General features: G+C 41.2%; 4 protein-coding genes across 7 annotated transcripts in view; 1 reads left to right on the top strand and 3 right to left on the bottom strand.

Moving 5' to 3' along the window:
- The window catches only part of ano6 (anoctamin 6), a 14,980-nt gene extending 13,951 nt beyond the window's left edge, over positions 1-1,029 (bottom strand). Inside the window, exon 1 of the mRNA XM_008400936.1 lies at positions 757-1,029. Within this exon, the coding sequence (XP_008399158.1) occupies positions 757-838 (82 nt within the window). The 5' untranslated portion in view covers positions 839-1,029. The remainder of the gene's footprint in view (positions 1-756) is intronic.
- Positions 1,030-2,941: 1,912 nt separating this feature from the next.
- ints13 (integrator complex subunit 13) lies at positions 2,942-10,333 on the top strand. 2 transcript variants are annotated; one of them, XM_008400937.1, is made up of 18 exons: positions 2,942-3,318; positions 3,574-3,823; positions 4,053-4,127; positions 4,230-4,432; positions 4,758-4,838; positions 4,945-5,035; positions 5,137-5,265; positions 5,609-5,632; positions 6,997-7,081; positions 7,183-7,275; positions 7,753-7,842; positions 7,937-8,115; positions 8,192-8,356; positions 8,467-8,621; positions 9,373-9,603; positions 9,687-9,817; positions 9,909-10,044; positions 10,125-10,333. In XM_008400937.1, the coding sequence occupies exons 2-18, from the start codon at positions 3,599-3,601 to the stop codon at positions 10,159-10,161; spliced, it is 2,130 nt and encodes a 709-aa protein (XP_008399159.1). In that variant the 5' UTR covers positions 2,942-3,318; positions 3,574-3,598; the 3' UTR covers positions 10,162-10,333. The 2 variants fall into 2 exon arrangements, with proteins under 2 accessions (XP_008399159.1, XP_008399160.1); XM_008400938.1 differs by lacking the exon at positions 5,609-5,632 and having other exon boundaries at positions 2,943-3,318.
- Positions 10,334-11,965: 1,632 nt separating this feature from the next.
- Positions 11,966-20,347, bottom strand: LOC103459417 (uncharacterized). 2 transcript variants are annotated; one of them, XM_008400939.2, is made up of 15 exons: positions 20,172-20,347; positions 18,492-18,692; positions 17,983-18,354; positions 17,706-17,903; positions 17,075-17,434; positions 16,594-16,932; positions 16,164-16,517; positions 15,069-15,271; positions 14,867-14,974; positions 14,355-14,447; positions 14,163-14,273; positions 13,873-13,996; positions 13,762-13,788; positions 13,309-13,500; positions 11,966-13,183 (listed from the first exon to the last, which is right to left on the bottom strand). In XM_008400939.2, exons 1-15 carry the CDS (start codon positions 20,245-20,247, stop codon positions 12,384-12,386), a joined length of 3,558 nt encoding a protein of 1,185 aa, XP_008399161.1. In that variant the 5' UTR covers positions 20,248-20,347; the 3' UTR covers positions 11,966-12,383. The 2 variants fall into 2 exon arrangements, with proteins under 2 accessions (XP_008399161.1, XP_008399162.1); XM_008400940.2 differs by lacking the exon at positions 13,762-13,788.
- Positions 20,348-21,122: 775 nt separating this feature from the next.
- On the bottom strand, positions 21,123-26,772 carry LOC103459418 (zinc finger protein 768). 2 transcript variants are annotated; one of them, XM_008400941.2, is made up of 7 exons: positions 26,579-26,772; positions 25,383-25,585; positions 25,203-25,292; positions 24,995-25,087; positions 24,774-24,884; positions 24,479-24,602; positions 21,123-24,202 (listed from the first exon to the last, which is right to left on the bottom strand). In XM_008400941.2, the coding sequence occupies exons 1-7, from the start codon at positions 26,601-26,603 to the stop codon at positions 22,494-22,496; spliced, it is 2,355 nt and encodes a 784-aa protein (XP_008399163.1). In that variant the 5' UTR covers positions 26,604-26,772; the 3' UTR covers positions 21,123-22,493. The 2 variants fall into 2 exon arrangements, with proteins under 2 accessions (XP_008399163.1, XP_008399165.1); XM_008400943.2 differs by having other exon boundaries at positions 24,995-25,084.
- Between the last annotated feature and the right edge of the window lie 1,100 nt (positions 26,773-27,872).

Here is a 27,872-nt window from a genome sequence, read left to right as displayed (position 1 = left end):
ATATAAATAGAGTCAGATGTATTGGCATGTTCAGCTTTAAACAGACAAGGCAGCAGGCAAAGGTAATTACACTTACGAACAAGAGCAGACATTTTAGGCTTTAGGCACTTTTGGATTCCTGTACACCAAACTAACAAAAAAATGCTAAAGAAATAACTTTTTTTGAGATGCTAAACCCAAATGTCTTCGTATCAGAGGATGAGGTACCAAAAAAATAATGATTGTAGATATTACCATGTATTAATGTCATTACATCTTGGTACATTTAGAACTCCAAACATTTGCCTATTTTTTTTTGTAGTCCGGATGGAATGGTGCAATGGGGCTTTTCCGAGATGTGGGAACGTCACGCCCACTGCTGAACAGTTGTTTCCACTGAACCCAGTTTGCATATTTTGAACATTAACACTAAGTTTCAACTAGCTAGTGACAACACAGTGGGTTTCATATAAGCATGGAAGAACTTGAGTAGAAATAAAATAAGTTATAACTTGAATGTCATCAAGTTAAAGTTACAATAGATTAAAAATAATGAGGAGAAATGTTGGTATCACTTGGCGGTTTTAGAGTTCCACCAAAAAAAAAAAAAAAAGAAGCATGTTGTTTGAAGTGTAGCAGAATTACCGGGGCAGTTATGGGGGAATTAAAGATACCACATGGCGGACGCGATAAACCTATAAGTTACATCAGCTCAAGACACAATAAGCACACCAGGGCTTAAAAGGTCTCTTGCGAAAGAAAAAGCGGCGCTCTCACCAACTTCCTCATGTATCATCCCCAGTCTCGATTCATCGAAGTCGTCATTGTCCGAGTCCATCTCGAGTATATTGTCGTCCATGGTCCTTGCAGCGAGTCAGGAGGGACCTCCTTTAACAACAGCTGAAACGAACACGAATCCACAAAATTGCTCTTATAACAGCAAGAGATGGGCTAGTGCGGGTTTAAAAGCGCGACTCAGCCTCCTGCACATTCCTGCATAGTTTCAACACACTATCAGTTGAACGAAAAAAAAAAAAAAAAAAAAAACTTGGTCAAGTTGAAGCTTGACAAAATGAAAATCATACAATAGGGTGGGGTGGAGAAGGAGGCGGCGGCGGAGGAGGAGGAGGAGGATGTTAGAGCGAAGCGAGATTTTATCACGTCAAACGGGAATCTTTAGGTACGTTCAAGTTTTACCCAACGTTTCCGAACCTGTGGATCGTCAGTGTTACTTGTTTTTACTCGACATAGAGTCCAACTTGAACTTGAAAAGGACCATATTCGAGTTATACTCTGCCATATATGTCGAGTTAAGAAAAAAGGTTTCGAAGGTAATGGTTACTGTAACTTAGCTCAGGATGTTGCTTTAAAACCCACACAAGTCCACCAAAAATATTCTAAGAAAACATGATTAGAATCAAACTGTAAAACTTCCATATTAAGTTGACCGAAAGACACAGTAGATGCATTTATTCGTGAGAATTTTGTCAAAAACTCGTCACAGCTAAAACAAAATTCAAATAGTTGTTTCCTAGAAGATTTAGAAATGGCTACTATATGACAATTATGAGAGATTTTTAATGCACAAAGGCTATGCTAGACTGTCAGTTTTCCAGCAAGCAAGACTCCCTACAAAGAGTGGAAGCCACAAACGCATAGAGTGAAAGACGAACTGCTGCTTAAAACCCCCAAGCCTCAAGAGTCTTTCATGAATGCTTGAATTTGAACACAAACCGCAGTTCTAAACTTTTTATATTTGTTTATTAAGAATAAGCACACTGTTATATGGGAAAGTTGAGTGGAAGGAAAAAATGTGGTGGACATAGATCTACAAGGATTGACTCGAGAGGAATATGAAGTACGGCCCATTTGAGAATTTTGGGGAGATTTACAAAGAAAAAAATAATTGGAGATTATTAAGCAAAATTGATTTAGTTTTAGCTAAGGTGCAAAGTCAAATTTCTGACATATGCAGCATTTTCATAGCAACTGAAGGTAAATTAATAGTTACTTGATTGTTGTATAAAAATGGCACTATGTGCTTGTAAAATACATGATATCCCCTGCTTTTTTCCATGTGCTACACAGTATAGCCACTCAGTACTTTGGGAAGACTAGTTTGTGGCACTCCAAAGTTTAAAGGAAGCTCTGGTTTCTTTAATAGCCATTATCTCATCTCTGTGTTGTTGGTTCTGCATCCCTCATTTTACATTATCAATGAGATTAAGATTTTCCGGCACATCAAGAACACTGGTGTAATGCACATTAGTACTGGTATTCATTGTTTTTGCAGGTGCCAAGCCCTGCTGGAAAATGAAACAGCAATAGATGTATCATTCCGGGTTTAAAGCGTGACTCAGCTTCCTGCACATTTCTACATAATTTGAAAAAAAAAAAAAAACTTCAAAGATCACCAGCAGACGACGTTGCTTCTCAAATCATCTGGGGAAACGAATCGTTGGAATTCAAAAAGCTTAGAGTATGTGTCTCTCCACTCTTCCACAAGATTCTAGGACCTTAATTTACAAATAAATGCAAATTTGGGAACAGTCCTATTTTTTTTTCTTCTTAACTCAAGTAAGAAGACCCTTATGACATTGTCACTTATTTGATTATGGTTTAAGACCAGGAATGGAACAGTTCTGGCATGTCCCGGACACACCTGTGTGTGGTTGGTCTTTAATCACTGAGTGCAAGTTTAGAATTAACAAGGATAACCCCAACCTTTACAATGGCTGTGGCCATGTCTGCTTGCATATGTTTTCCTGTAGCACTTTTTGTCTTTTTATTATTTATTATTTTTCTCTGCATCTATACATCTATAAGGTTGAATCCGATAATGTCATAAACGTGAACAAATTAAGTGGCGAAAATGGGGTTCCTTTCACTCAGTTCATTCACTTTGGACATCGCATCGATCGGAAATAGGAACATGTTCATCTCATCACCGAGGGGACTCAAAAGAGCGACGGAACACCAGTGAAACTACTTCCGCTAATAACAAAACTGCTAGCCCGAATGGACCTGAAGAGTATTGTCTGTTCTTGGCTTTAGCAAGCATCTACAAACGGACCATATGTTAATGGATTATTCTGAAGACCCACATATAAGTATTTTACAACTGACCCAATGTGTAGTTGCCTGTACTGTTGAACGCTATAAAACAATCCGCCTGCTGTTAGCTTACATGCTAACGCTGCGGTTGCTTTAGCACGTCGGTTGACATTAGTTCGTCGTTATCCGTTATAAACATGTCCTGAGACTGAGTGTCACCCAGATCGAAAGTTATAACCATTTATAGACGCATCTGATTTCCAGACTAGACAGCTTCCTGACCAGGTGAGATAATTGGGCAACAGGTCATGTTTTGTTTAACCCATCAATCTCAACTAAATATATATATGATGTGGTACTGAATGCGATAACCAACTCCCGTCTTTTATGTAAAGCAAGTGGAGAAAAATGATTAATATGGGTCTGAAAAAAAAGCTCAAATGTCATGCTAACACAATTTCAATTTGTTAAAGTTTCTATAAACTAGACACTCTGCTTTATTTATGCTTTTATCTCACTAAATTGTCCTGTGTTTTTCAGATTTTACACTATACAGATTTGCAAAATGAAGATGTTTTCAGTAGCACACAAGACGGTCTTCGTGGTGGACCACTGTCCCTACATGGCCGAGTCCAGTCGTCAGCAGGTTGAGTGTGACGTGCTAACGAAGAGCCGAGCCCAAGGGGTCATTCCTCTGGCCCCCGTGTCCAAGTCCCTCTGGACCTGCGCCGTGGAGTGCTCCATGGAGTACTGCAGGATCCTCTTCGATGTTTACCCGAAGGACAAGCTGGTTGGATCCTTTCTTATTTGTTCAATTTTTGTGTTTAAAAAGATCATTTTAATTATCTTTTTACAACTTGATTTAAAAAAAAACAAAACAAAACTTTTTGGTCTTAAAGTTTCAGTATAATAACTAAGTCCATTCTTTTCTGCAGTAGCAATTCTTGCTCCCCATGAAAAACTTTCTGAAATATGGTGAGGTAAACTGTTTAAAGAACTCGTGCTGCTATCTTTTCCAGGTGAATTACATTGTGAGTGACTCAGAGTTCCACATATTAAACACATGGAGGCGAGAAGATCAGAGCACCCACGAAGTAGGCATCTCTACATGAATGGGCTATTTTGAACATTGTCACATCTCCAAAAGAAAAAAAACAACAACAACTTAAAAGTTGATCTCTTTTTTTGATTTCCAGCTAATGTCGGCTCTGTCAGCCGTCGGGCCACCAAATCCGCGCGAGGACCCGGAGTGCTGCAGCATTTTGCACGGCCTGGTCGCTGCAGTGGAGGCGTTGTGCAAGATCACGGAGCTGCAGCATGAGAAGCGCACAGCTTTAATGGACACAGCGGAGAGAGTGGCAAACAGAGGGCGAATTATCTGCTTAACTAATGCTAAAAGGTAAAATAGCAGTGGACACCGCTTAGGTTCTTTAAAGCTACTTCCTTGTACAAGTGCATATTTAAATTTGGGCATACTTGAATAATTACCTGAATAACTAAGGTTTGTGCTCGATAACAAATGATCCTCAACATGCGTTTTAAAAAAAAGAAAAAATATGATCAGAAAAAAAAAAGTTAAAAGCAAAAATCTTCACTATTGGACCAACGCCAAATACAAAGCAACAAAACATGATGATGGGAAGTCAAAAATGAGACATGAAAGATCAGAATTGCTGCAAAGTAGCTTTCTGGTCATTTGTCACCTCTGTTTCTTGCTCTGTCAGTGATACTCATGTGCGGATGTTGGAGGACTGCATTCAGGAAACCATTTCAGAACAAAACAAGCTGGCAGCCGGCTCTGACAGGTCTGTAAGCCAACACGCTTAATTTGGTTAAATTAGCTTTACATTTGGGGTTAAGTCAGTTTCACCCAAATGGGATCCTGGACTGTTTTATCCGTGTGGGTTTCAGGTTGATGGCCATCCAGCAGTGTGATCTGGTGCTAGTTCACATCTACCCACAGGGGGAGGAAACATTGGTGTCAGACCGACCCAAGAAAGAGGTGTGGTGAGACCCCGGGTGGCTAAGTGTGCATATTACACACACACACAAACTGCTCATCTGCTAGTATTACAACACCACACTGTACCGTGTCTCCTTCAGATCTCCCCGCTTCTCACAAGTGAAGTCCACAGCGTGCGTGCTGGGAGACATCTGGCTTCTAAACTCAACATTTTGGTCCAGCAGCACTTTGACTTGGCCTCCACCACCATAACAAACATCCCCATGAAGGTAAGGGACCTGCTTCTGATTCCTTTTTGTGTGTATTTTTTGTTCACCAACATAAAACTTTGACGTGTTTTGTTCTTGCTTCTAGAAAAAAAAAACATAAAAAAATGAGTTGAGATCACTGTGCTTGGTTATTTTCCTCATTATATTGCTTGCATTTCTGTTACTTCCTCCTTTCTAAAGCACATTGTTTTTCTTTTTGCTTGCTGAATCGTCGTAACAAATCTCTCCAGCCCCGTCCTTTTTTTTTTTATTTTTTTGTTTGTTTTTTTTGTTCAGCCCATCTGCATGTTGATATGACTGTGAACGTGCTGCTGGTTTCATGCTGTATTTTCTGTTTTGCTAGCCCACATTAAATGTTTGCGAACAGGTTAGTACTCTGATCACACACACATCAAAGTACGCAATAGGGAAGAGTTCACAGCATGTAGCTCCGCTGTTGAAACTTGTCTTTTTTTTTTTTGGTGCCGAGGCTCAAGTAGAGAACAGGCAACGTTGGTCTGAAAGTGTTTACTGCTCCAGAGAGAGAATTGACCTTATTTGTGACATTTTCTACCAGATTAAAATGTAACAACAACCTTGATTGTGTAGCTGTTGTGTGTAAATGTGACCAGCATTGCCTCCTCTGAGTTACTTTTACTGCCATCAGTGTGTATTCCTGGAAAGTTTTCCAGTCCTGCTCTGCTCTGTTTTCCCTCCCTTTCAGTTATTGTCCTCCAATGAAAAACTGTTTTTTTTTTTTCCATTCAGTGTGTCCATGTGCTCCCTTGTAAAGTCCGATTGAGTCCTAGCCAAATGTACAGTACACTGCAAAAATATTCAACCTCTTTCAGACCCTTTACCGTGAAACCCCTAAATAAAATCCAATGCAATCTAAAGCTTCAAACATTTCACATAAGACTAGTCTGCCCCTCATCTGAAAATGCAACAAGTATGGTGCAACTGCTAATATCCATAAGACATGACCCATGTGAGAATGAGAGCGTTAATCAAAGAAACAGCCAAGAGGCAGAACAACTATTAGTCAAACTTTTATTGAAGATGGGAAAGAAAAAAAGCTTTTTTGACCTACAAGCAACTTGAACACATCATCAGAGTACATCTGTAGCCGGGATGAGTTCATGGGAAGATGAACGGGAGCCAAGGCTGTAATAGAAAGTTTTAAATCAAAGCGTTCTCATGAGTAAGAATGGCCTAGTCAAAGTTCAAACCGAATTTCAATTCGCTGGATAAAATCTGATTCTGTTGCTTTTCCAAAGTTGGTGGAAGCGTGCCCCAAAAAACACCCAGGTTTGCTTTTTATGCAAAAAGTGGACAGTCGAGTTTTCAAACCAGTTTATCGATTTCTTTTTGGTTTATACTTTAGCAATTTAGCAATACTTTTGTTTTTATACAACACGTTAAATGTTGCAGTTGTAGCAGGCTCGGATTTTTGAATACTTTTGCAAAGTTCTGTACATGGTTGAGAAATCTGAAGCAGTTATTATTATTATTTTTTTGTCTTTTGTGTGTCAAATCAAATCAGACTTGATCCCAAACATACGACACAGTTTGTCCTCAAACGGTTCCCAGAGCAACCATCATTTTTCTTTCACTTCGCCCATCCTCGTTCCTCCTTTTCGGATACATGAAATCAGCAAGCAGAATTAACGTTTGCCTCTGCATATCTGTTTACGCTTGAGCCCCAGTTTTCCAGTCTCACCCGTGTTTGTCACTTTGTGTGCGGGCGGACAGGAGGAGCAGCACGCCAACACGTCGGCGAATTACGACGTCGAGCTCCTGCATCACAGAGACGCACACATTGAGTTCTTTAAAAGCGGTGGGTGTTTATGCATCACAGGGACCGTGGGTTGAAGTAGTTGAAGCGAATGCTTTCAAAGTGTGATCCAATATTTGACCTTCGGGGTGTGTATTCTGCAGGGGACTTGCACATGGCAGGAACAAGCACTAGAGAAAACGGAGTCAAAGAGACGATGACGCTGAAATGGTGCACGCCCCGGACGAACAGCATCGGTGGGACCGATCGACACGAGTTTTATTTATGTTTTATCCTTAACTGAAATACTTTTACTCATCTCCAAGGGGAAACTGCGTATTTGGTATATTTGAAACCTTCATTTCACTTTCATTTTGCACAAAAAGTGTATAACAAGCCATCACATAAACTACGTAATTATGCAATTGACTAATGTTGTTTATCTGAAGGCAAATAAATGGGCAACTAAGCCAAACGGATATCTAAAAGTTGTACAACAGATCAATCTTTTGCTTGAAACAAAGAAATAAACCTGACCTCAGTTATACCGTATGTTCATTTTAAGCATCTACATGTCATTAAATTATCTTGAAGCAGCTATAATTTAAGAAGACGATAATGCATAGTGCTTTACTTCGTAGAATACAGAATTTCCCGCATTAAAGTTACGTTAACGAGTGCAATAATTATAAATCCCTTAACAACTCTTTGATTATTTTTATTTACCACTGCAGAACTGCATTATTGCACAGGAGCCTACCGCATCTCCCCTACAGACGTAAACAGTCGTCCATCGTCATGCCTGACAAACTTTCTTCTTAACGGTGAGCTGTTGATCTCTTTCAGTGGTGCTGTTCTCAAAAATTAACGTTTTATGATTGCTCCTATTTTTCATTTTTATTTGTTTTTTGCTCATAGGGAGATCAGTGTTATTAGAGCAACCTAGAAAGTCGGGGTCTAAGGTCATCAGCCACATGCTCAGCAGCCACGGAGGCGAGATCTTCCTGCACGTCCTCAACAGCAACCGCTCCACCCTGGAGGACCCGCCCTCCATCAGCGAGGGCTGCGGCGGCCGAGTGACGGACTACAGAATCACCGTGCGTTCAGCTCGCTGCGCTCGCCGCGCTGAGATGCGACGCACGATTTAACCGCAGCGTTGCCGTTTTCCCTCAGGATTTTGGCGAGTTTATGAGGGACAACCGGCTCACTCCTGTCGCAGAGTCTTCTCACAATCCTTCAGGGAAGCTGCCGGTAGAAAGGGCCAAAGCTCAGCTGGAACGTTACACCAGATACTGGCCAATGATCATCTCCCAGACTACCATCTTCAACATGCAGGCGGTGAGCATCACTTTGAATTCTCTATAGTTTGTTTTTTTTAAATATTCGCCTCGTTTACGTCTAATCGGCATTAAGAGATTTGTGTATGCGTTGTTGTTCATCTCCACCAGGTGGTCCCGCTGGCTAACCTGATAGTGAAAGAGCTTCTCACTGAGGAGGACTTGCTAACCTGCCAGAAAACCATCTACAACCTGGTCGACATGGAGAGGAAGAGCGACCCGCTTCCCATTTCTACAGTCGGATCCAGAGGCAAAGGCCCCAAGAGGCGAGCTTTCTAAAACTAATTCAGCGACCTTCGTCCAGAGCAGGGGTGTCAACGTCTTCATGAAAGTTCCTAAAGGGCCGGTTGTACCACAATGCCTTTATAAAGCCATTAGCAAATTGAAATATTAACAAAAAGCAGTCTCTGCGTTCGATTAGCACTTCTTAAAATTAAGTGTGATTTAATTGAGCATCTCTTTACATTGATCAGTCCCTCCAGGATTTCACAATTGTTTATTTTTTGCAATTAAAATCAGAAATTTTTTTACAAATATTTGTGGTTATGTATGACGTTGTCAATCACAGACTACAACTTGACATCAAGTCAGGCTGAGGCAGCAGTGAAGTAAAAGTAAGAAATACTGCCACCTGTGGGAGGGAGTTGGCAGCAACTTAAGCACAATGTTTTTTCACAATTTTTGCAAAAAATTTGCAATAAACTCACAGTTGTGCATTAGCGTGAAAATATGCTTGGACCTGTTGATTCTCAATTCCAAAAAGCTGGAGGGACGAATTGATGTAATTTGGCGTTTGATGTCTAAAGAGCAACATAAAAAGCTAACGGTGGGCTGGATTTATGCCACAGACGGTGCAACTTATTAAACGTTTAGTCAAAATTTCCTGGAGAAGCGTCCAATAAGTTCTCGGTTGGATTTACAAGAAGGTTTGGACTTTGACTAGGCACTTTACTGAGTCTCACCAGAAAAGAGGATGAATCACGTCAGTGATGGGTTTGAATTGATGTCATTGGGCAGGGATGAGCAGTACCGCATCATGTGGAACGAGCTGGAAACGCTGGTGAAGACGCACGCCGGCGCCACCGACAGGCACCAAAGAGTTCTGGACTGCATCATCGCCTGCCGCAGCAAACCTCCAGAGGAAGAGGAGAGGAAGAAGAGGGGGAGGAAGAGGGAAGAGAGGGAGGACAGGACAGAGAAAAATGGCAGCAAAGAGGCAGAAGACAAAAGCTGGCAGGAATCTGAAAGGTGAGTGTGACGTTTCCTGTCTGCACGTGCAGCTCTTACTCATCTCCTCCTCGGATGTCTGTTGATTCTCCTCTCCGCTGCAGGCTAAAGGGTTTGCTGGAGAAGGAGGATCAGGAATCCGAAGTGATCAAAGATTCCCCGGACTCACCGGAGCCGCTCAACAAGAAGCCTCGCCTGATCTCGGAGGACGTTCAGCCTCCAGAGAGAGCCAAAGGTTCCAGCCCCAGCTTTCACATTAAAACCAAAAACCACCAACAAACAACAAATCCTGATGGTTTTCTTTTTTCTCCCCTCCCTCTCCTCAGGTCCTGCCACACTCCTCAGCATGTGGACCAATCGGATCACTGTGGCCAATTCTCGGAAGCACCAGGAGTTTTTTGGAAGAGCGGGCTCGGTGAACAGCAAGTTCGAGCTCTACCAGCACCTGAAGGAGGAGAACGGGTAAGCTTTAAAACCAGCCCGAACTCCGCGTTCATCCGTCCTGTTCTTGTGGGTTGTACATTTAATTGTGCTTTTTACAGGATAGATACCCATGAAAATGGAAAAGCTGCCAGATGATCGTCTTCGTCGGTTTCTCCGACGAAGACGCCGCGACATTCTCCGATACAGACAATAACTGAATTGGATGGTGAATTGTAACAATAAATTTCTAATTTTTTTACACGTCATTTTGTAGATATGATCTTTACATACTGTATTATTCAATAAAAGCTGTCAGTAGAAAACAAAAGTTTGCTTTTTTTTTATCAGAAACAATAGTGTTGCCACACAAAAATTTGCGTAAGTATACAAGTCACAAAGTTTTTTGAATGTTACCAAATATTTTTGAGCAGCAGAGGGAGCAGTGGACTCGACAAAGATACTAAAATACATTTAATATCACCTAGTTTTATCATATATGAATTTTAAGAAAAGAGGGGTTTTTGTAACTTCTTTTAATTTTTGATAAATATATGTGAAAATATTCTCAGCTTGTGCTTAAGATTTTGTTTATTGAATGACAGATATCAGCAGTGAAACATTCAGGCTTAAATAAAATTTGAATATATACCTATTGATATATATTTAACAAAAGTGAAATGGCAGTTCCAACTAAGAGTAATGATGTCAGATGAGACTAAAATGTAACTTTTGAGGCTAATTTAGCAAAATACTATGTTCTAATTAGTATAACCTTGAAGTGCTAAGCTAGTAGAGACATTAAAGACTCACTGGTCTAGTTTATTTTGTGCTATTATATATTTATACCTGTATTTTCTTTGTTGTTTTTTTAAATTTTCTTGACTGGTGCTGATGCTTTTTTCTGTCATAAACCGTTATTTCTATAGCTATGAAGTACTTTACATGATTAATGCACATAATCATTCAACACATCTCTCAGCTCTGTTTCAGCTCAATGCAACCTATTTGGCCTCGTCTATATAAGCCCATATGTCCTCCCTGTTATTCATGCATCCAGTTCTTATAATTAACTCATTCCAGCATATGATCTGTGTGACTAACGTCCAGAACAACCACATACATTCATATAGGAGTGAACGGCAGCAGACATATCTCATGTACTCACTGTGGACCGACTGTCTGACTAACTGTGGTTGGCTCTGTTGGGTCCAGTTCAGATGGGGGATTTCCCGGTGAGGTCACGGGGTCAGACGACTGGTGAGCGATTCTGAGGAAGGCTTCGTGGAGGTCGCACGGTGAGGGGCCAGGGTCAGTGGAAGTGGAGGGAGTCACTGCAGTACTCTGAACAAAATCTCTTGACTGTCGGGGACGAAAAGGATGATTTAAACCTGAACTGTTAAAGTGTTCTTAGTTGCATGTTCAAAAAGAAAAGAAAATGTTATAGCGCTACATATTTAAGTTAGCTAGTTTGCCAAGTATTTAGCGCTGCTAACTTGTTTGGCTAGCATGCTACATATTTTTATTTCAGTTCAAATTTGACTTAGCGACACATTTAGCTAAAAATAAAGTAATTTATTAACCAAAACTAAATATTTAGCAAAAAAACTTTATCCAGCAAATGCTAAGTGCTTAATTCTTTGCCACATATACATTTGTATCTCAAAATATCACTGCATATTCAGCTGAATCTTTAGCCACATTTGTAATTTAGCTGACAAGCTAAATATTTAATCCAACTAAATAATTAAGATTTTTAAAAAAGGTAAATATTAGCAAAACGTGCATCTTCATCTTTATTTTATGCTAAATATTTGATTTAAAATGTATTAAGCATAACTAAACAAATAATTAGCTAAAATGCCAAGTATTCTGTGATGGACTGGTGAAAAGTCCAAGTTGCACCCTGACTCCTAAAAATGACTGCTAATGTAAAAAAAAAAGAAAAAGTCAGAGTAAAAAATACTTTTCAGTATCAAGTAACAGCTCATTTATTATAAGCCTGTTAAGGAACCATTTTACGCACGTTTACATTAAACTCCCCTGAAGGCCTTTTTTTGGGGGGGTGACATTGTGCATAATTAAAAAAACATTCTGTGAAAATATCTGAGTGAAAAACATCTAAATCAAGATTATAATTTTCAGAGTAATCATAAAACATCAGAACATAAACAGTCATTTATGTTGAGTTTTTTTGGGGGAATGCTAGCTTTACAGTTTTTATAAAATAATTGCATTGCAAACTTGAGCAGTTTTTTTTTTCCTTTAGAGTCACAATATGATAAAAGCGCTAATCTTTCCAGAGGCAGTGATTTGTTTTTAAAACCTTGAACATTTGGCAAAGGTGTAACTTGAAAAAACAGAATCTTGTTAAAACAGCTTTATATTAGTTCATGTGTTTTAACGTGAAGTTTAAAAGTGTCCTCCAGCCTGAAGATCCGACCACATTCCAAACACTGTAGGGACTTTTTGCTGGAGTGGATCTTAAGGTGCTTTTTCTGCGCTCTCAGCGTGGGAAAGGATTTCGGACACATTGGACACCGGTAGGGACTCTCTCCGGTGTGCCGGCGAGTGTGAACAGTCAGCAGGCATTTGGCGATGAAGCCCTTCCCGCAGTGTTTGCAGGTGTATGGCCTCTCCCCCGTGTGGTACCGCATGTGAAGCTTCAGCTCCCCGTTGGAGAGGAACGCCTTGCCGCACTCGGTGCACAGGTAGTTCTTCTCCCCTCTGTGCATGCGCATGTGCCTCGTCAGGTGCTGGTTGGAGGTCTTTCCGCAGATGTGACACTTGTAGCGCCGCTCTCCAGTGTGGACGCGCGTGTGCAGGTCGAGGTAGGCCGACGACCTGAACCCTTGGCCGCAGTGCGAGCACAGGTACGGAGTCTCGCCCGTGTGGATCCGGTAGTGGACAATCAGGGATGATTTGGAGAGGTACCTTTTGTCACACTTGTCGCATTGATATGGAGGACCTTGGCTGTTTGATGTTGCTACATTTGATAAGAGTTCGCTGGGAAGCTCACAATCGAGCCCCACGCTGGTGTTTTGAAAGAAGTGGTCTTCGAAAGTGTCGTCTATCGGACTCAGGTGCTCCTGTCGGATGTGGTTGAGGAGTGCAGACACTTTGGTGTCGGTGAAGGAGCACATGGAGCAGCGATGCAGTTTTAAAGGTGTAGACATGACACCTGAAAGAGACGGATAAAATAGCTTAACTTTCCTAAATAAAATCAACATTTTTAAAACTGCCTGATAATACAGAAGAAAACTCTAAGAGGGCAAATACTTCCGTAAAACACATCTTCATGCATACTTGAGCAGTTGGCGGCCATCACTCCATCGCTCTGTTTATCTTCCAGGTTCTCCAGGATCGAATTGTCGTGCGTTTGGCTTTCGTCGTCATCAGGAGACGACCCTTTGCGCTGAACTGGTAGTTGCTGCCTCGAGTTCGCTTTCAGATGAAGAGACAGCGAGGGCAAAAACATATTCTGAGCTTGAGGCAAGCCTGTAAGAGAAAAAAACCCCATTAAAACCCCTTCAGACCTGATTTTTTCTAGTGAGCCAAACATTTTGTTACTCAGCTAATTGTTACTCTTCACAAATGTAGAAATAAAGGGCAAAAAAGACATTTTACATTTGTTACAGCAGATGTGAGTTTCTGCAGTGCATTATAGCTTCTTGCATCTGGTGGGCACTATTTTTTAAACTACTTTTAAAAAATCCTACGACAGAAAAAAAATAATGACAGAAAAAAGTTTTAAAATACCTTCAAATACTATCCACTGATATTCCACTGAAATGGAAAACCATGTCAAACTAACCAAATGAATAAAAAAAAAAACTGCATGCTGATTTCTTCAAAGTTGTAGTCAATTACATTTGTTTGGATTTCCTGTTTGTTGCTCCTGGAAGTTTAGCAGCGTCCTCAGCTGTTCTGGATCCAAAACCAGCTTCTCACATTCCTCCATGACTGAGGGGGCGCTACTGAGCCACTCTGCAGTCTGCATCAGGCATTAAAATAACAACAAATAAAAACATTAACACACAGAAACCAAATCCACTCCTGAACACCGACGTTAACAATTAAGCCAAAGTATTTGACAGCAAGTTACAGCTTCTTCTTTAATATGCAGCACCTTTTTTCAGTAACTCATTCTGATCGTTTACCTGTTTTATATCGGGAATGGGCAAAAGATTATCCAATCTGGAGATGAATTTCCAAACTAATCTTTGCAGCGTGGCTTCATACTGCTCTCCATAGTGTATTGGGAAGACTTCCTGGGAAGACAACAACAACCAGCATGTCCAGTCTTTATTGAAACTACTAGAATCACAGCAACTGTTTTAACAGAATCCCACCTTGAAAAACCTCTTTCTTTCCTCTGCGTCCTCCAGCAAGGCATAAATAACTTCTACAAAATTTGACTTTGAGCTCTCCAACTCATTCAGCTCCTTTAAACAGAGTCGAAACCAAAACAAGTAAGTGTGTTAGCCGTCTTCTGTGACGATTTGCAATGCAAACAGACATCAAGGTCAAAATGCTGATAATTAATGTCTAGTCACATTATTACGTGTAAAAAATCTCAAACTAAACTCATCTTTATTGGTAGCTCACACAACATATTTTTTGAAAAAGAAAGCAATTTAATTTGAATGTGGTGCCTAATGGTTGTTATAATAATGTGATTAAAATTCAAACTGGGCTCCTTGTCCAGTCTTGTTTTTTGTTTTGGACAGTTTTGGACATTAGCTATCTCATTACAACCACCCTAGTCAAATTACGTGTTCTCTCGTCTTTCCATGTTAAACTTTTTATACTTTCAGATTAACTAAAAATGGAAAACTGTACAAAATAAAAACCTCCTACGAACCTCCTGACCGCAGACAGCATTCATCTTGAGATCCTGGATAATCCTCAGGTGAGGCTGGATGTTCAGCAGGTTCGCCGTGCTCCGACTCTGGCACAACTCCAGCACAAACTGAGACAGACCCAGAGATATAAAAGTGCTCACTGTAATGTTTTACTCCTACGAAACGTTGAGCGGAAATGCAGTGAGATGTGGCTGTAGCTACCCTCGCCCTCAGCCTGAGCAGGAGCTGAACTCTTTCTCTGGCTGTAAGCAGCTCCGGAGACAACTCCGTCACCAGCACCACCAGCTCCTCCACCTTTCGGTAGTGTGGAACGTTGCCGCTCTGGATCACCTTCCAGGCAAAGGCACACATCAGGCGTAGGGTGGGAACCAGGAGGCACAGAGACGGGATGGACAAGCCGCACGCTGCGAACAATTATTATCTTATTTATTATTACAGTTGTCTTTAGCAAAGTTTATTTTCCTTTACAGATGCATCCGAATCATTTATACTGACATTTAATTCAGTAAGTCGGTTCAGAAAGTGGTTTTTTAAAAATATAAATTACACATCATTATGGATTATAGTTTAGACGAAGCAGAAGTTTTAATATACGAACGTTATGTTATGGCCATGTTACTGTCTACACAATCATTAGAAAGACAGCTGATTTATAGCACACTCTAAAAAAAGGATACAGAAGCTACAAAGAAGGACATATGTAAGCATATTATTGGAAAGTTGAGTGGAAGGAAAAACTGACAAGTGAAAAAAGAGCACAAGTATAACAACTGGAAAGTTTGTGGACGAAAAGTTGTTTTTAAAAAGCTACATAAGCATATTAAAAAGCTGAGTGGAAGGGAAAAATGTTAAGAAAAAGCTGCACAAGGATATTAACTGGAAAGTTAATATAACTGGAAAAGAAAAAGTACCAAAAATGATGTACAGCCATACAAATGGAAAGTTGAGTGGAAGGAAAAACTAGCATGAAGATGTACACAAGCACATTAAGCGAAAGTTAATTGAGGAACAACTAGTTAGAAAAAGGTGTGAGGACAGTAAGCTGATTGAAAGGGAAACGTGTGGAAGAAGAAGGTGCATAAACAAAGTTAACCACAGACTTTAGAGGATTGTGAAGAAAGGTTCATAAATTCATTAGAAGGAAGACTGATAAGGTATGCACAATGGATGGAGACACTTTGAATCAACTTTCTTGAACAAATAAACCTTTTGATAATATTCCAATTAACTAAGATGCGCCTGTGAATAACCTGTAAATTAGATATTTGTGTTTTTCTGTCTGTATTAAAACAATACCTTCTAGTCGTTCAGGTGGTTCCTGCTGCGAAGTCTCCACAGACGAAGGACCAGACTCCGTTTCTGGCTTGTGGCAACGGAAAACATTCTCCATGATGACGAACCACCTAGTCTTTTGTGCTTTGGAGTCCTTCTGCTCCCTGATCCTCTCGTACTCTTGTTTGAGCAGTCGGAGTTTGGTCCTGCACTGACTGGTGGTCTTGTCGAACCCCTGGGTGGCGAGCTCGGAGCTCAGCTGGGCGTACACCCTCTGGTCGTCCTCGGTGGACTTCAGCTGGTCCTGGACGTGCTCCTCTGCCCATTTTGTCAGCAGAGCGTCAACTTCCTCCGTCGTCCAAAGGGTGTGCGAAAAATCTATCGCAAACGACAAAACAGACACAAACTCTAAACTTCTCCCCAAAGCGTTCAGCCGTCAAACATCGTCGCTCACCTTCGGGGGGATTGGAAGCCGTCAGCACGGCGGATAAATTACGCTCTTTGGAGGCCTCTCCTTCGGGGAAGAGAACGCTATCCATGATGGCAAACCAGTCGCTCTTATCGTTCGCGTTTGCGCCCTCCTGCTTCAGTTTGGCGTACTCCTTCTTCAGCCTGTCCACTTTCAGACTGCACTGCTGGGGCGACTTGGCGAAGCCGACCTGAGCCAGCTCGTCGCTGAGGTACGTGAAGACTTCGTCGTTTTCCTCCGAGGCGAGCAGCTGCTTCTGGATGTTTGGCTGCGCCCAGAGAGTGATGAGCACCTGCACTTCATCAGCGGACCACCTGCATCCATCTGCGAGATTTGAAAGAAAAAGAAGAGAAAGTGCTTGATATAAATTTATGGATGATATTTCTAAGGTGGTCAAGATTTAAACATAAAACTCCGACACCGTAAGGAATGAAATTCATGTTTTCATTGTAATTTCTCCACCAACCCTCAGCCTCCATGTCCCCTTCATTCGGCTCTCCTGATGAAGGATTCAGAGTTTTGGAAGATTTCGACGGCGCGCCCTGAGAACCAAGGACTTCATCTAGAATCCCAAACCACGCAGTCCTTGCCCAGCCAACATGTTGGCTGTTCTTCACCCTCCTGTAGTCCTGCTTCAGTTTTTTTATTTTCTCCTTGCATTTCTGTGCCGACTTGCTAAATCCCAGCGACGCCAGTTTGGCGCTGAGGCTGTTGTAGACGGCGTTGTTCCTCACGTTGCGGCGGAGCTCCTCTTGGACAACCGGGTTGGCCCAGTAAGCCAGCAAAGCCTGGACCTCCTTTTTAGACCAGCTGCATGTGTGGACGTCTGTTTGAATAAAAGCAGGTTGCACAAACTCAGTATTCATAAGTTTTGAGCTCTAAATAACACATAACACATTCAGAGTTTTGGAAGTTTCAGGCAGAGATATTGATGGTTGAAGAAAATTGTGTGGTAACTTTTCTTTCAAGATCAAGGATCCGATAAAAGGTTTTTGATAAGTTATCACTTGTGATTTTGGAAACAGAAAGCATTTTTGGAAACAGAATGTTAAAACAGCTATTATTTTAATCTTCCGTTTCAGGGCTTTTATACCTACATTTTCGTTTTTCCACATGTCTGGTTGCAAACATGTCGGGTGCCAGCTGAGCGGTGGAGGAACCCGCAGTGCTCGTCGATGCCGTGTTGTCTTCAATTCTGACTACGAAGAAATCCGTTTCTTTCATCACGTCGGAGGGCGGGAGCGCCGGGTCGGGCTCGGAGAAGGTGTCAAAGTCATTTGTCGGAGGGGAAAAACCTGCAACAAAAGCGCATTAAAAACTAATAAGCTTCGCCCACTGGAACCTGGAGGTGGACGGATGTTTACTTCTGATTACCTTCACAGTTCTCTTCAAACGAAACTGGTAGAGCGGGCTCTGCTGAGGACAGCTTTGGGGTTTCTGGATGTTTTTGTGCTGCAGCAACCGAAGCACCAAGAACCTGGTCAATGATGTCAAACCATATATTCTTCCCACCGTCCAGGTGATTGCTGTTCTTGATTCTCCTGTAATCCTGCTTCAGCTTCTTCAGTTTCTCCTTGCACTTCTGCGCCGTTTTGTTGTACCCGAGCGACGCCAGTTTGGCGCTGAGGCTGCTGTAGACGGCGTTGTTCCTCACGTTGCGACTGAGCTCCTGCTGCACGGCCGGATTGGCCCAATGCGTCAGCAACGTTAGGACCTCTTTCTTTGACCAGCTGCATGTGGGCTTATCTGAGAAAAACAAAGAGGATACAGCCAAAGGTGAAGAGTCGATTGGTTCTAGTGTACCACTAAACCAGACTGTCTTTATTTACACCACTATGATTGCGTATTCTCACTTTTAGAGACAAATCAGTCCTTGATCTTACCTCTTCTCCTTCCCACAGTGGTGGGTGGCCACATGGCTGAAGTCTGCAATAAAGCCTCAACCGCCCCGTTGCTTGTGCATGGAGTATTAGAGTCCTCCACTTTAATGGGGAAGAAAACAGCATCCTTTGTGATTTCTGTTTTTTTAAGTCCTTGGAAACTTGTGGTAAAAGAATTGGGAATATTTGTCACAACAGATGGATCTGCAAGGGGAGAAAAAGGATAAAATGTGTATTAGTTTTGGCTGTCTTGATGCACACGATATAAAATGTGCCCAGGATGTGTATTTGGGAATTCATTTTAATTTTACATTCTCCAACTGTTTCATATACATATTAAACTAAAAGGTTAAATTTGTGTCCCTGCAAAAATTCGGTAATTTTAGTTCCATTTAAAATTACTTTGATTTTACATTACAATACAATTTGAATCCTACTTTTATTCTTCTTTCCCTATTGAAATATTTTCAAAATTTCATGGTATATTGTTTTCAACACAGCAGAGATGCCCGTCTCCCCTTAATAACTTTGCACAATCACATAAAGTCTGATCAGAATCAAGGTTGTTAAAAGAATAAACATGACTCATGGCTAAACATCCATCCATCCATTTTCTTTAAAGCCTTGTCCCTCAGTGGGGTCGGGGGGTGCTGGTGCCCATCTCCAGCTAATGTTCCGGGCGAGAGGCGGGGTACACCCTGGACAGGTCGCCAGTCTGTCGCAGGGCAACACAGAGACACACAGGACACACAACCATGCACACACACTCACACCTAGGGACAATTTGGAGAGGCCAATTAACCCGACAGTCATGTTTATGGACTGTGGGAGGAAACCCACGCATGCACAGGGAGAACACAGGGAGAACATGCAAGCTCCATGTAGAAGGATTGGGGCCGGGAATTGAACCCAGAACCTTCTTGCTGCAAGGCAACAGCTCTACCAACTGCACCACTGTGCAGCCCATGGCTAAATATTTAGAAATATTTCTTGTATGGTGATGAATAAAGTTAATAACATTCAAAAACTTAAATTAAATTGAATGTTGATTTATAACATCTCAGTATCCGTCTTTAAAATAACATTTTGTGCCAAGGAGATCCAAATAGAGCAATATATTTTAAAATTGACAACGCACAAAAATAATTTTAAAAAAAGTAAATGACGTATTTTATTTTACTACATGGTATACTTTCTTTTTTTTTTTTAAACAACCTTTTGGTACTTTTTAAAATTAATAAACAAAGAGACTTTGATCATTTGAGAGGTTAAAAATCCATAAATATTTGTTAAAACTGTCTGTGCTAAAATTGATAATTGCATTCATTGTAAACAATGTTAATTTCAACGGCTCTTTAAGACCATTTTTGTATCTTAGGGTACAACATGCAAGGGAACCTTAAGAATTAAATGAATGATCAATTTCATAAAGAACGGGTGAGATAATCAGTTTCTAACGGTGAATATTGGGCTTTTAATGAATCTTGTTCTAACAATTTATTCACAGGGGTCCTGCAGCATCACCATCCTGTATGACAGAGTCTAAGCGTCAGAGCAATAAAAAGGGTGTTTCGCACACGCTTGTCTCTAAGGTTTGTCACCACTGACTGACTCCCAGTGCGGTCAGTCTGCCTGACATTTCCCTATAAACCTTCTCATTGCTTATCAATATTGCCAACTCACGTTGAATTTTCTCCTCCGACCACAGGGAGAGGAGCGCCTCGGTCTGTTCGGGAGACCAGCTCACCGTTGGCTCCATGTCCGCTTCTTCTACCGTGAACACAAAGCTTATAAAATACTGATAATAATACAAAAGATTAATGTGGAATGTTTTCACTTTTTTATTTTTTCAAAATGGCGCCCAGTTTTCTGGTCGCTGTAGTGACGTATTAGGACACGAGCCAATCAGAACGAAAACGTAGCCGTCGCCGTTACTTCAGCTGTTCATTGAAGCGATACGCCAATGAAGCCGCCATCTTGGTAGAGGATACCCTCCTCCCCACGTAATAGTAGTCTGTTTTATTGCAGGGATCATTAGTAATATAACATAGCAATGTTTAATTTATAATAATAAAATGATTAAAAACTACAATATTTCAAGATGGCCCTCAGATTAATTAATTTAAAATATATACACAAAAAGATATACAACCCAGAGTAACTGCTATACAAATATTGAATTTGACAAATAAAATACAGTACTATTATAACTGAGCAGCTGCTGGTAGCTATGCATTTTCTCTGGATGCTTTGATGCTACTGTAGCAGAATCTTGCCCAAAACGTCCCAGTTTAACTGTTAGTTTTTTGTTTTTCTCTGGAAACACAACTGAAGCAGCTATTGCTCCAATTAGCTCAGTAATCTTTGTTTTCTCAACACAAAAACTCCTGGACCGGTGCTTGTGACCCCTTTCTGTAATTTCAACCCCTGCCAGTCTGACGGCAGATGGCTGCTCATCCTGAGCATGGTTTTGGTTCTGCTGGCGGTTTCCTTCTGTTGAAGGGAAATGATTCTTTGACTGCTATGTGGTCATGCAGCAATCTGCAGAGCATTTTCCCCACTACAACTGACATTACAACTAACCCTTGCCAAGTGAGAGTCCATTTCAGAAAGAATTATAAGATACATTAGAAAAACAGTTATTTTACCATTTATTTTTCTTTTTACAGCATGAAAAACCAAAATACTGAGAACAGGCATATTATAACTGGGGTATATACATAACTGCTTGCACATAATTTTAATGAAACATTTTCTGTAATAAACTTTAAATATAATCAATTTCTATTGTTTAAGTAATAAAATAGAAAATAAACAAGTGATACATAAATCAAAACAAAAAGGTTCTTGGCATTCAGCAAAAACAGAAAAGTTTAAATGTTTACATCAATGATTGAATAGAGAATATTGATAAAGAACGATTTAAACCAGAATAGTGAAATAAAATGTCTTTTTCTGCCACGGCCTTTTTAATACACAAAAAATGTCTACAGTCACGTTTTGAAAAAAGAAAAAAAAAGTATTGTTGGATGCTCACGTTACAAGCCAACTATGAAAATGCAGCCTTCTGCTAAAGATGGATTTTTATAGAGATGCACCAATCGGCAAAGAATTATAAACCTGCTGATTTTCCCTTTATTGACTGATTTGAATGCATCAACAAACACATAATTAAAAATCAGTTGAAGACTCTGGATCTGTGGTTTTATGCATAAAGGGAATAATCTTCCAAGTTTTTCATTTCCTGTTGGATTCACAAAATAAGTATATCAAAAAAACTGCTGTACATCTTTTTTTCTCTAAAGTGTTGTAGAAAGTCTTTATCAGAAAGGAAAAGCATGATCAGTGCATCAATTTTTTTTAACAACTTCCAAAATCAGATTTTTTTTAAATTATTCAAATAATGGTTCTGATTCATCGGCCAGAGTCAGCTAATTTTTGCCAGATCCAGACGGTTCTATTCAGTAAATGCAACCAAATTACTTTTCATCGCTTCCTGTCCATAAATGAATCAGTCAACATTCATTTGAGTTTATTAAAATCATAATCTATAAATGTTAAGAACATAGCCTTAAATGCCTTATTGGGGATAAAATTGTAATTCTGTAAATTTTGCAGGATCCAAATTGTACAAAGATGATGCACTGTATTTTTTTTTTTTGAGCTACAGTTCTTACAGAAACAAAAAAGGCCTGACATGTGCATAATTTTTTTGTTTTGAACTAAACTTCTGACATCTACCCTTTTGTTTGCATTACTAAAACAAACTCTGACCATTATTCATGCATGAGCACACATAAGAGCCACTTGATTTACTCTAAACTCTAACTATAATCTTAAGATTCAGTTGTCTTTTAATCAGCCACATGTTTTCAGTCATAGATCCACGTACTAAGCGGCATCTTTAAGTTGGCCCTGAATAGCAGCTGTTTCCATCGACCTATCTGAGCAGCGATCAGCAATGAGCTCCAACTCATCAGGGGATTCTCATTCATCACGTCTCCTTCAATAGTTGTCATCGCTGCCCTCTTCTTCCTCGTCGTATTTCCTGTTCAGCGACTGCTTCTTGTGCTTTCCCCTCACCCTCCGCTTGCCGGCAAAATCAGGATTTGCCTCCTTCACGTGGATCTGCTCGTGCTTCCTGAGCAGGGCGGGAACCGTGAACCCTTTCCCGCACGTCTCGCATGTCCAGGGTTTCTTACACGAGTGAGTCCTTTTGTGGACGTTGAGGTGGGACGCCAGCTTGTAGGTCTTCCCGCACACGTCGCAGTTGAAGGGGCGCTCGTTGGTGTGCAGCCGGATGTGGACCTTCAGGTTCCCGACCTGCGTGAAGCTCTTGTCGCACAGTGGGCACCGGTAGGGTCTCTCTCGGGTGTGGATCCTCAGATGAACTCGCAGGCAGTACTTGCTGGAGAACTTCTTCTGGCAGACGGGGCACGGGATCTTAGTTTTGGGCAGGTGGTCGTGTTGGTGCCTCTTCAGGTCAGACAGGTACACAAACGTCTTCCCGCATTGGGAGCAGAGGTACTGCCGTTCGCCGATGTGGTAGCCCATGTGTCTCTTCAACAAACTGGGGACCAGGAATCGCTTCCCGCAGCGCTCGCACATGTGCGGGCGGTCCCGGGTGTGCCAGCGCTCGTGGTTGGAGAGCTTGAATGCTGTCGGGAAGGTTTTGCTGCAGTGCTTGCAGGGGAACGTCATCTGGCTCGTGTGACACTCCATGTGCCGCTTGAAGTAGGTGGACTGCGTGAAGCCCTTATTACAGATGTTGCAGTAGAAGGGCTTCTGTCCGCTGTGGGCGAGGATGTGCTTCGTCAGGGTCTGCAGTTTGGCGAAACACTTGCCGCATTGGCCGCAGGCGAAGGGCCGCATTGTGCTGTGCGTCTTCAGGTGGTTGTTGAGGAACGCTTGCGTGCGGAAGCTCTTGTTGCACGCCGAGCATTGAAAGGGCTTCTCTCCCGTGTGAATGCGCTCGTGGTCCATCAGCTTGGACTGGTAGGGGAAGCTCTTATCGCACACTGTGCAGGTGAACCGATCAATCAGGTGTCTCAACTGCTTCTTCCGTCTGATGCTTGGCCTTGGGTCGTCGTCGTCGTCGCTCAGTCTGCCGGGAGGAAGGGGCGGCAACGCTGGGAGAGACATGGAGTTTGTGGCGATCTGTGACACCCACTGATGCAAAGTGACTCGATGGGTTTGAGGCTTTTGGTTGTCTTTCGCCAACGTGGAAGAAGGCTTGGCGGGCACTTGAACAACCCTGAAAGGGATTGATTTCAGAGGCAGCTGTTGTAACTCTGGTTTCTCTGACGCTGCTGGTGTTCCATCCTTCTTTTCTCCTTCAGGAGTTGTTGCCTCCTGCTGCTGCTGTTCAGAACTTTTTTCCGGCTGGGTTTGCACTGTTGCTGTGACATCCTTTTCCTTTTCTCCGTTTCCATCGGTTGTTTTGTCGCCTATTGGCTCTTCCTGCTGAGGTGCATCGACGGAGGGTGCCGGGCTCGAAGCATCATCTGAAAGACCTCCAACATCTTCGCTGTCACTGAGAGAGGCAGGGCTGCTTTCCGCGACTGCAGCCTCTGGTTGCTTTTGTGGCTGTTGCTGTGGCTGTTGCTGTGGCTGTTGCTGTGGCTGTGGTGGCGGCGGAGAGGGTGTTTCTACTGGTTTGGGCATGAAAGCCAAAGAGGAGAGCACACAGTCCCCCACTGAAGTCGAGACAGTTGCTGCAGAAAACAAAAACAACCAAAAAAGTACAGTTAGCCATTATTTCTCCTAACAGGTTTCTTATTTCTCAGCAAAATCGCCAAGAAAATGAACTAAAAGTGCTTTTCAAAAATATTTTATACCCTCCAAAGAAATAAAAATCACATTTACATTACAGGCCTAAACTCTAACGTTTGAAAACTATGTAACCCTTCCTTCCAAAAAAAACATGTACTACATTATATTGGTTTATATCATAAAATCCCAACTCTGTGGTTGTGTTTGAAAAAATATACCTTTCACACCAAGGAGTCCTTTGCTCTGATGGTGCTGCAGAAGAGTCTTTAGATCACCACGGTCGGGGATGAACCCCCCACATGCATCAAGAACAGTTGCATCCGTTGAGATCATGGCGCCAAGCTAAAGCAGGAGTACCAATAAGTGGAAGTTATTACTACATTTTCAGCACAAACTGTATTGCAGTAGTGATTTTTCTGTACGTCCTTGCAGATTTGATCTATTCTAATCCTGATTCATTAAAAAAAAAGTTAACTGCAGAGGGTAAATTGCTGAGATAATAGGCGTGCATACTTGAGACAGATTGGGAACGGGAAGAAGTTGCTCCAGTTTGCACACCAGGCCAGCAATCAAGGCTTGCAGTGCCGTGTCAAACTTGACGCCGTACTGAACAGGGAACATTTCCTGCAAAAGTTATTTCAAGTGTCAAGCAAGCATACAATAGAACTGGATCTACAGACAATATAAGAGATGAAATTTTAAAAAAACAAGTTCCAACACACATCAAGTCATACCTGAAAGAATCGTTTCCTCTCGGTGGGATTTTTAAGCAGATTCTGGATCAGAACCATAAAGTTTGTCTGGGATTTCTCCACCTCTACATCCTTCTAAGGTATAAAAACATTCAGTCAGATTTTATTCATGCCACATTATCCTGGTATATTGTGTTTAGTTGGAATACACAGCTTATATTACAGACGTATCAACAAGTTGCATGCATACCGCTGAGGATGTCATCTTTAACCTATTTATAAGAGTCTGAATAGTCTTGGAATCTGGTGGGCCATCATTTTGAAGCAGGTCCAAGATTATCTAAGTGATTGAACAGAAATACAAATATAAGAGTGGTGAGAAAACAAATAATCTGAGAGTTCTGTTGCAGACATAAAAAAGAAAACTCACTCTTGCTCTTAACCCCAAGATAAGTTGTGCTGTCTGCTTGAAACTCAGAAGCTCAGGGACAATCTGCGTCACCATGGTCACAAACTCCTCCACTTTGCCGTAATGCTTCACGTTCCTCTGCCGTATGACCTGCCATATGTACGAATAGGTCAGCTGCAGCGGGGAGGCCAGCAGGCGGAGGGAGGCCAGAGGAAGGGCACCTCCTGTTCAAAGACATTACGTCTGCAGCGTTACAAGTGATGGAGTTACATGTGCAATGAGAACAAGCCACACAGATGTATGATGAAAAGCTCAACGATCAGGAAATCTAGGTCCTGGCAAATAATCCATTTCAAATATACGTACTTTTCCAGACACAAACCTTAAGACTTTTAAAACAATTTATAAAGATTTAAAAAAAATAAATAAATAGATATTATAATGATACCCACCTAGCTGGGTATCATTATGAAGTCACTAAATCAAGTTGACAATTTGTGGCAGGACTTGAAAACTGATGTTTGTATTTCTCCTACAATCTGATTGAGCCTTTGCTACTTTACAAAGAAGGAACATTCTCTTAGTCTCTTAGATCTACAAAGCTGCTGCAAAGCACCCCAGAACGCAAGCAGCTGAAAGGTGGCTCTACAAAATTATTCAGAATTTATTTAGTGAAATGCACGCCACACTTTCTCAGATTTCCATTTACAAAAACTGCTTTAAAACCAGGGATTTTTCTTCCAATTCAGAATTATGTACCGTTTTGTTTTGGTCTCTTTCAAGGTAAGCGACGTGTTGCCACAGGGGGCGCTGCAGCAGTGGCCAGGGTGTAGAGTTGTTTTTGGAAAAAGTGCACGCCTGCGTGTGCGTGTGCAGTGATGGAGAGATTGAGCGCCAAGCTAATGTCATACTTCAAACTTTGCAAGCAGCTATCAGTCCGCCACACTGACGTGATAAGCCGTTTCTGGAGATGCTTTACAGCTGAGCGGAGCGCGCATTTGGATGGCTTCCTTTAAACGACAAAAATCACAAAGCAGCCAAAGCTTGATAGTTAGCTGACTTGCTTATTATTTATCTCCAGCAAAACACGGAGCAGACGTGTGTTTGTTTATCCCACTGAAAAGGAGAAAACAGTCTTTTTGCAGCAGATGGAGCTTCCTTCATTTTTTTATTTAACACCATTCTCGGCGGCAGCTACAGTTAGCTTAGCAACTTACCTGTTGTACTGGACCGTCTGTCCATACTGGCCTCAAAATGCGCGGCTGGGTCAAACAATTGACTGACGGCTCAAAACGAACTAATAAAACAACAGTCTATCCTTAAATATAATAGTTACAATTATTTAACCGTCTTATCTCGGGCGTCAAGCCACGAAGAATAATGGCGGCCACTGGATTCCAGCCTTCCAAAACAAAAGCCTGACTACTTCCGCCGGATATTCCTGTACAATATAAAAGCACCGTCTTTGAGTATGTGATGGGAGTCTCGGCTTTTTTCCAAGATCCTGATCATTTGGCTCAAAAAGCACCTGGTCTTAAAACTTAAAAATTATTCCTCATAGTGCACCATTTCTGACATAATCAAAACTAAGTGTTTATTCGGAAAATAAGCATACACATAAAAGTGCACCATCAAAAAAGTATTTGATTAAAGCATTTCCTGTCTTTTTCCAGCATTTATTTCCTGTCCCATTCTCTAAATATTGCATCACAGTCAATCTTTGATATCGCACTTTCTGTTTATTACCTTTTCATAGTTTTAACTTAAATATTTACACCCATGACACTCAAACCGTTCTGACATACTGACCTATTTAAATGTTTCTCACAAAAATTGTGTGTTTTTTTTTTTGGTGAAAATATGTAGATGTCAAAGCAAAAAGCACATTTAGAAGGTGTGTTTACACTCTTTATGTCTGTTGTTCCTCCTGTTTTAAACAATCCTGGTTTCCTGGTTTGTCATCATGGTTATTTGATTTGAATAGAGACTTTAGCTGTTGATAATTATTGCTGTTGCAATTTTGGGTCAGGTGCACAAAATACACATTATGCAAAGAGGAAAATAACCCTCTTATATAAATATTTTACAGACAATTGCACACAGGATAGTTTATGTTACTACATAATTCCTATGTGATACTTAATTTCAGTTCTGTTCTGACTTCTTCACAAGTCAGCATTTCAAACCTTTCCCAATACAAGCAAGAATCCGATATAAAAATGGTTCTCATGCTTTTTCCTCTTTTTGTTTTTATACAAATTCCTTAAGAACCACCATTGGACAGTAGTTGTAAAACTGTGGTACCTCAAGGCTTGGAAAAAGAAAGGACCAGGATCTTGCTCTTTTGAATTTTGCTGCAGTTGAAGGTAACATTATCGCCACCTAATGGTGCACCACTAATATTACACCATTTTAAACTAGAATCTATTAAACTCTACATTATAAACCATGGAGGTTTTCCAAAACAAGTTGATTTTTTTTTTTAAATATCAAGAGAAACGACGGGATCGG

Source organism: Poecilia reticulata, linkage group LG23 (assembly GCF_000633615.1).
Source record: "Poecilia reticulata strain Guanapo linkage group LG23, Guppy_female_1.0+MT, whole genome shotgun sequence".
Taxonomy (NCBI): domain Eukaryota; kingdom Metazoa; phylum Chordata; class Actinopteri; order Cyprinodontiformes; family Poeciliidae; genus Poecilia; species Poecilia reticulata.
The sequence above is the reverse complement of the archived record's forward strand: the minus strand, read 5'-3'. Positions and strand labels throughout refer to the sequence as shown.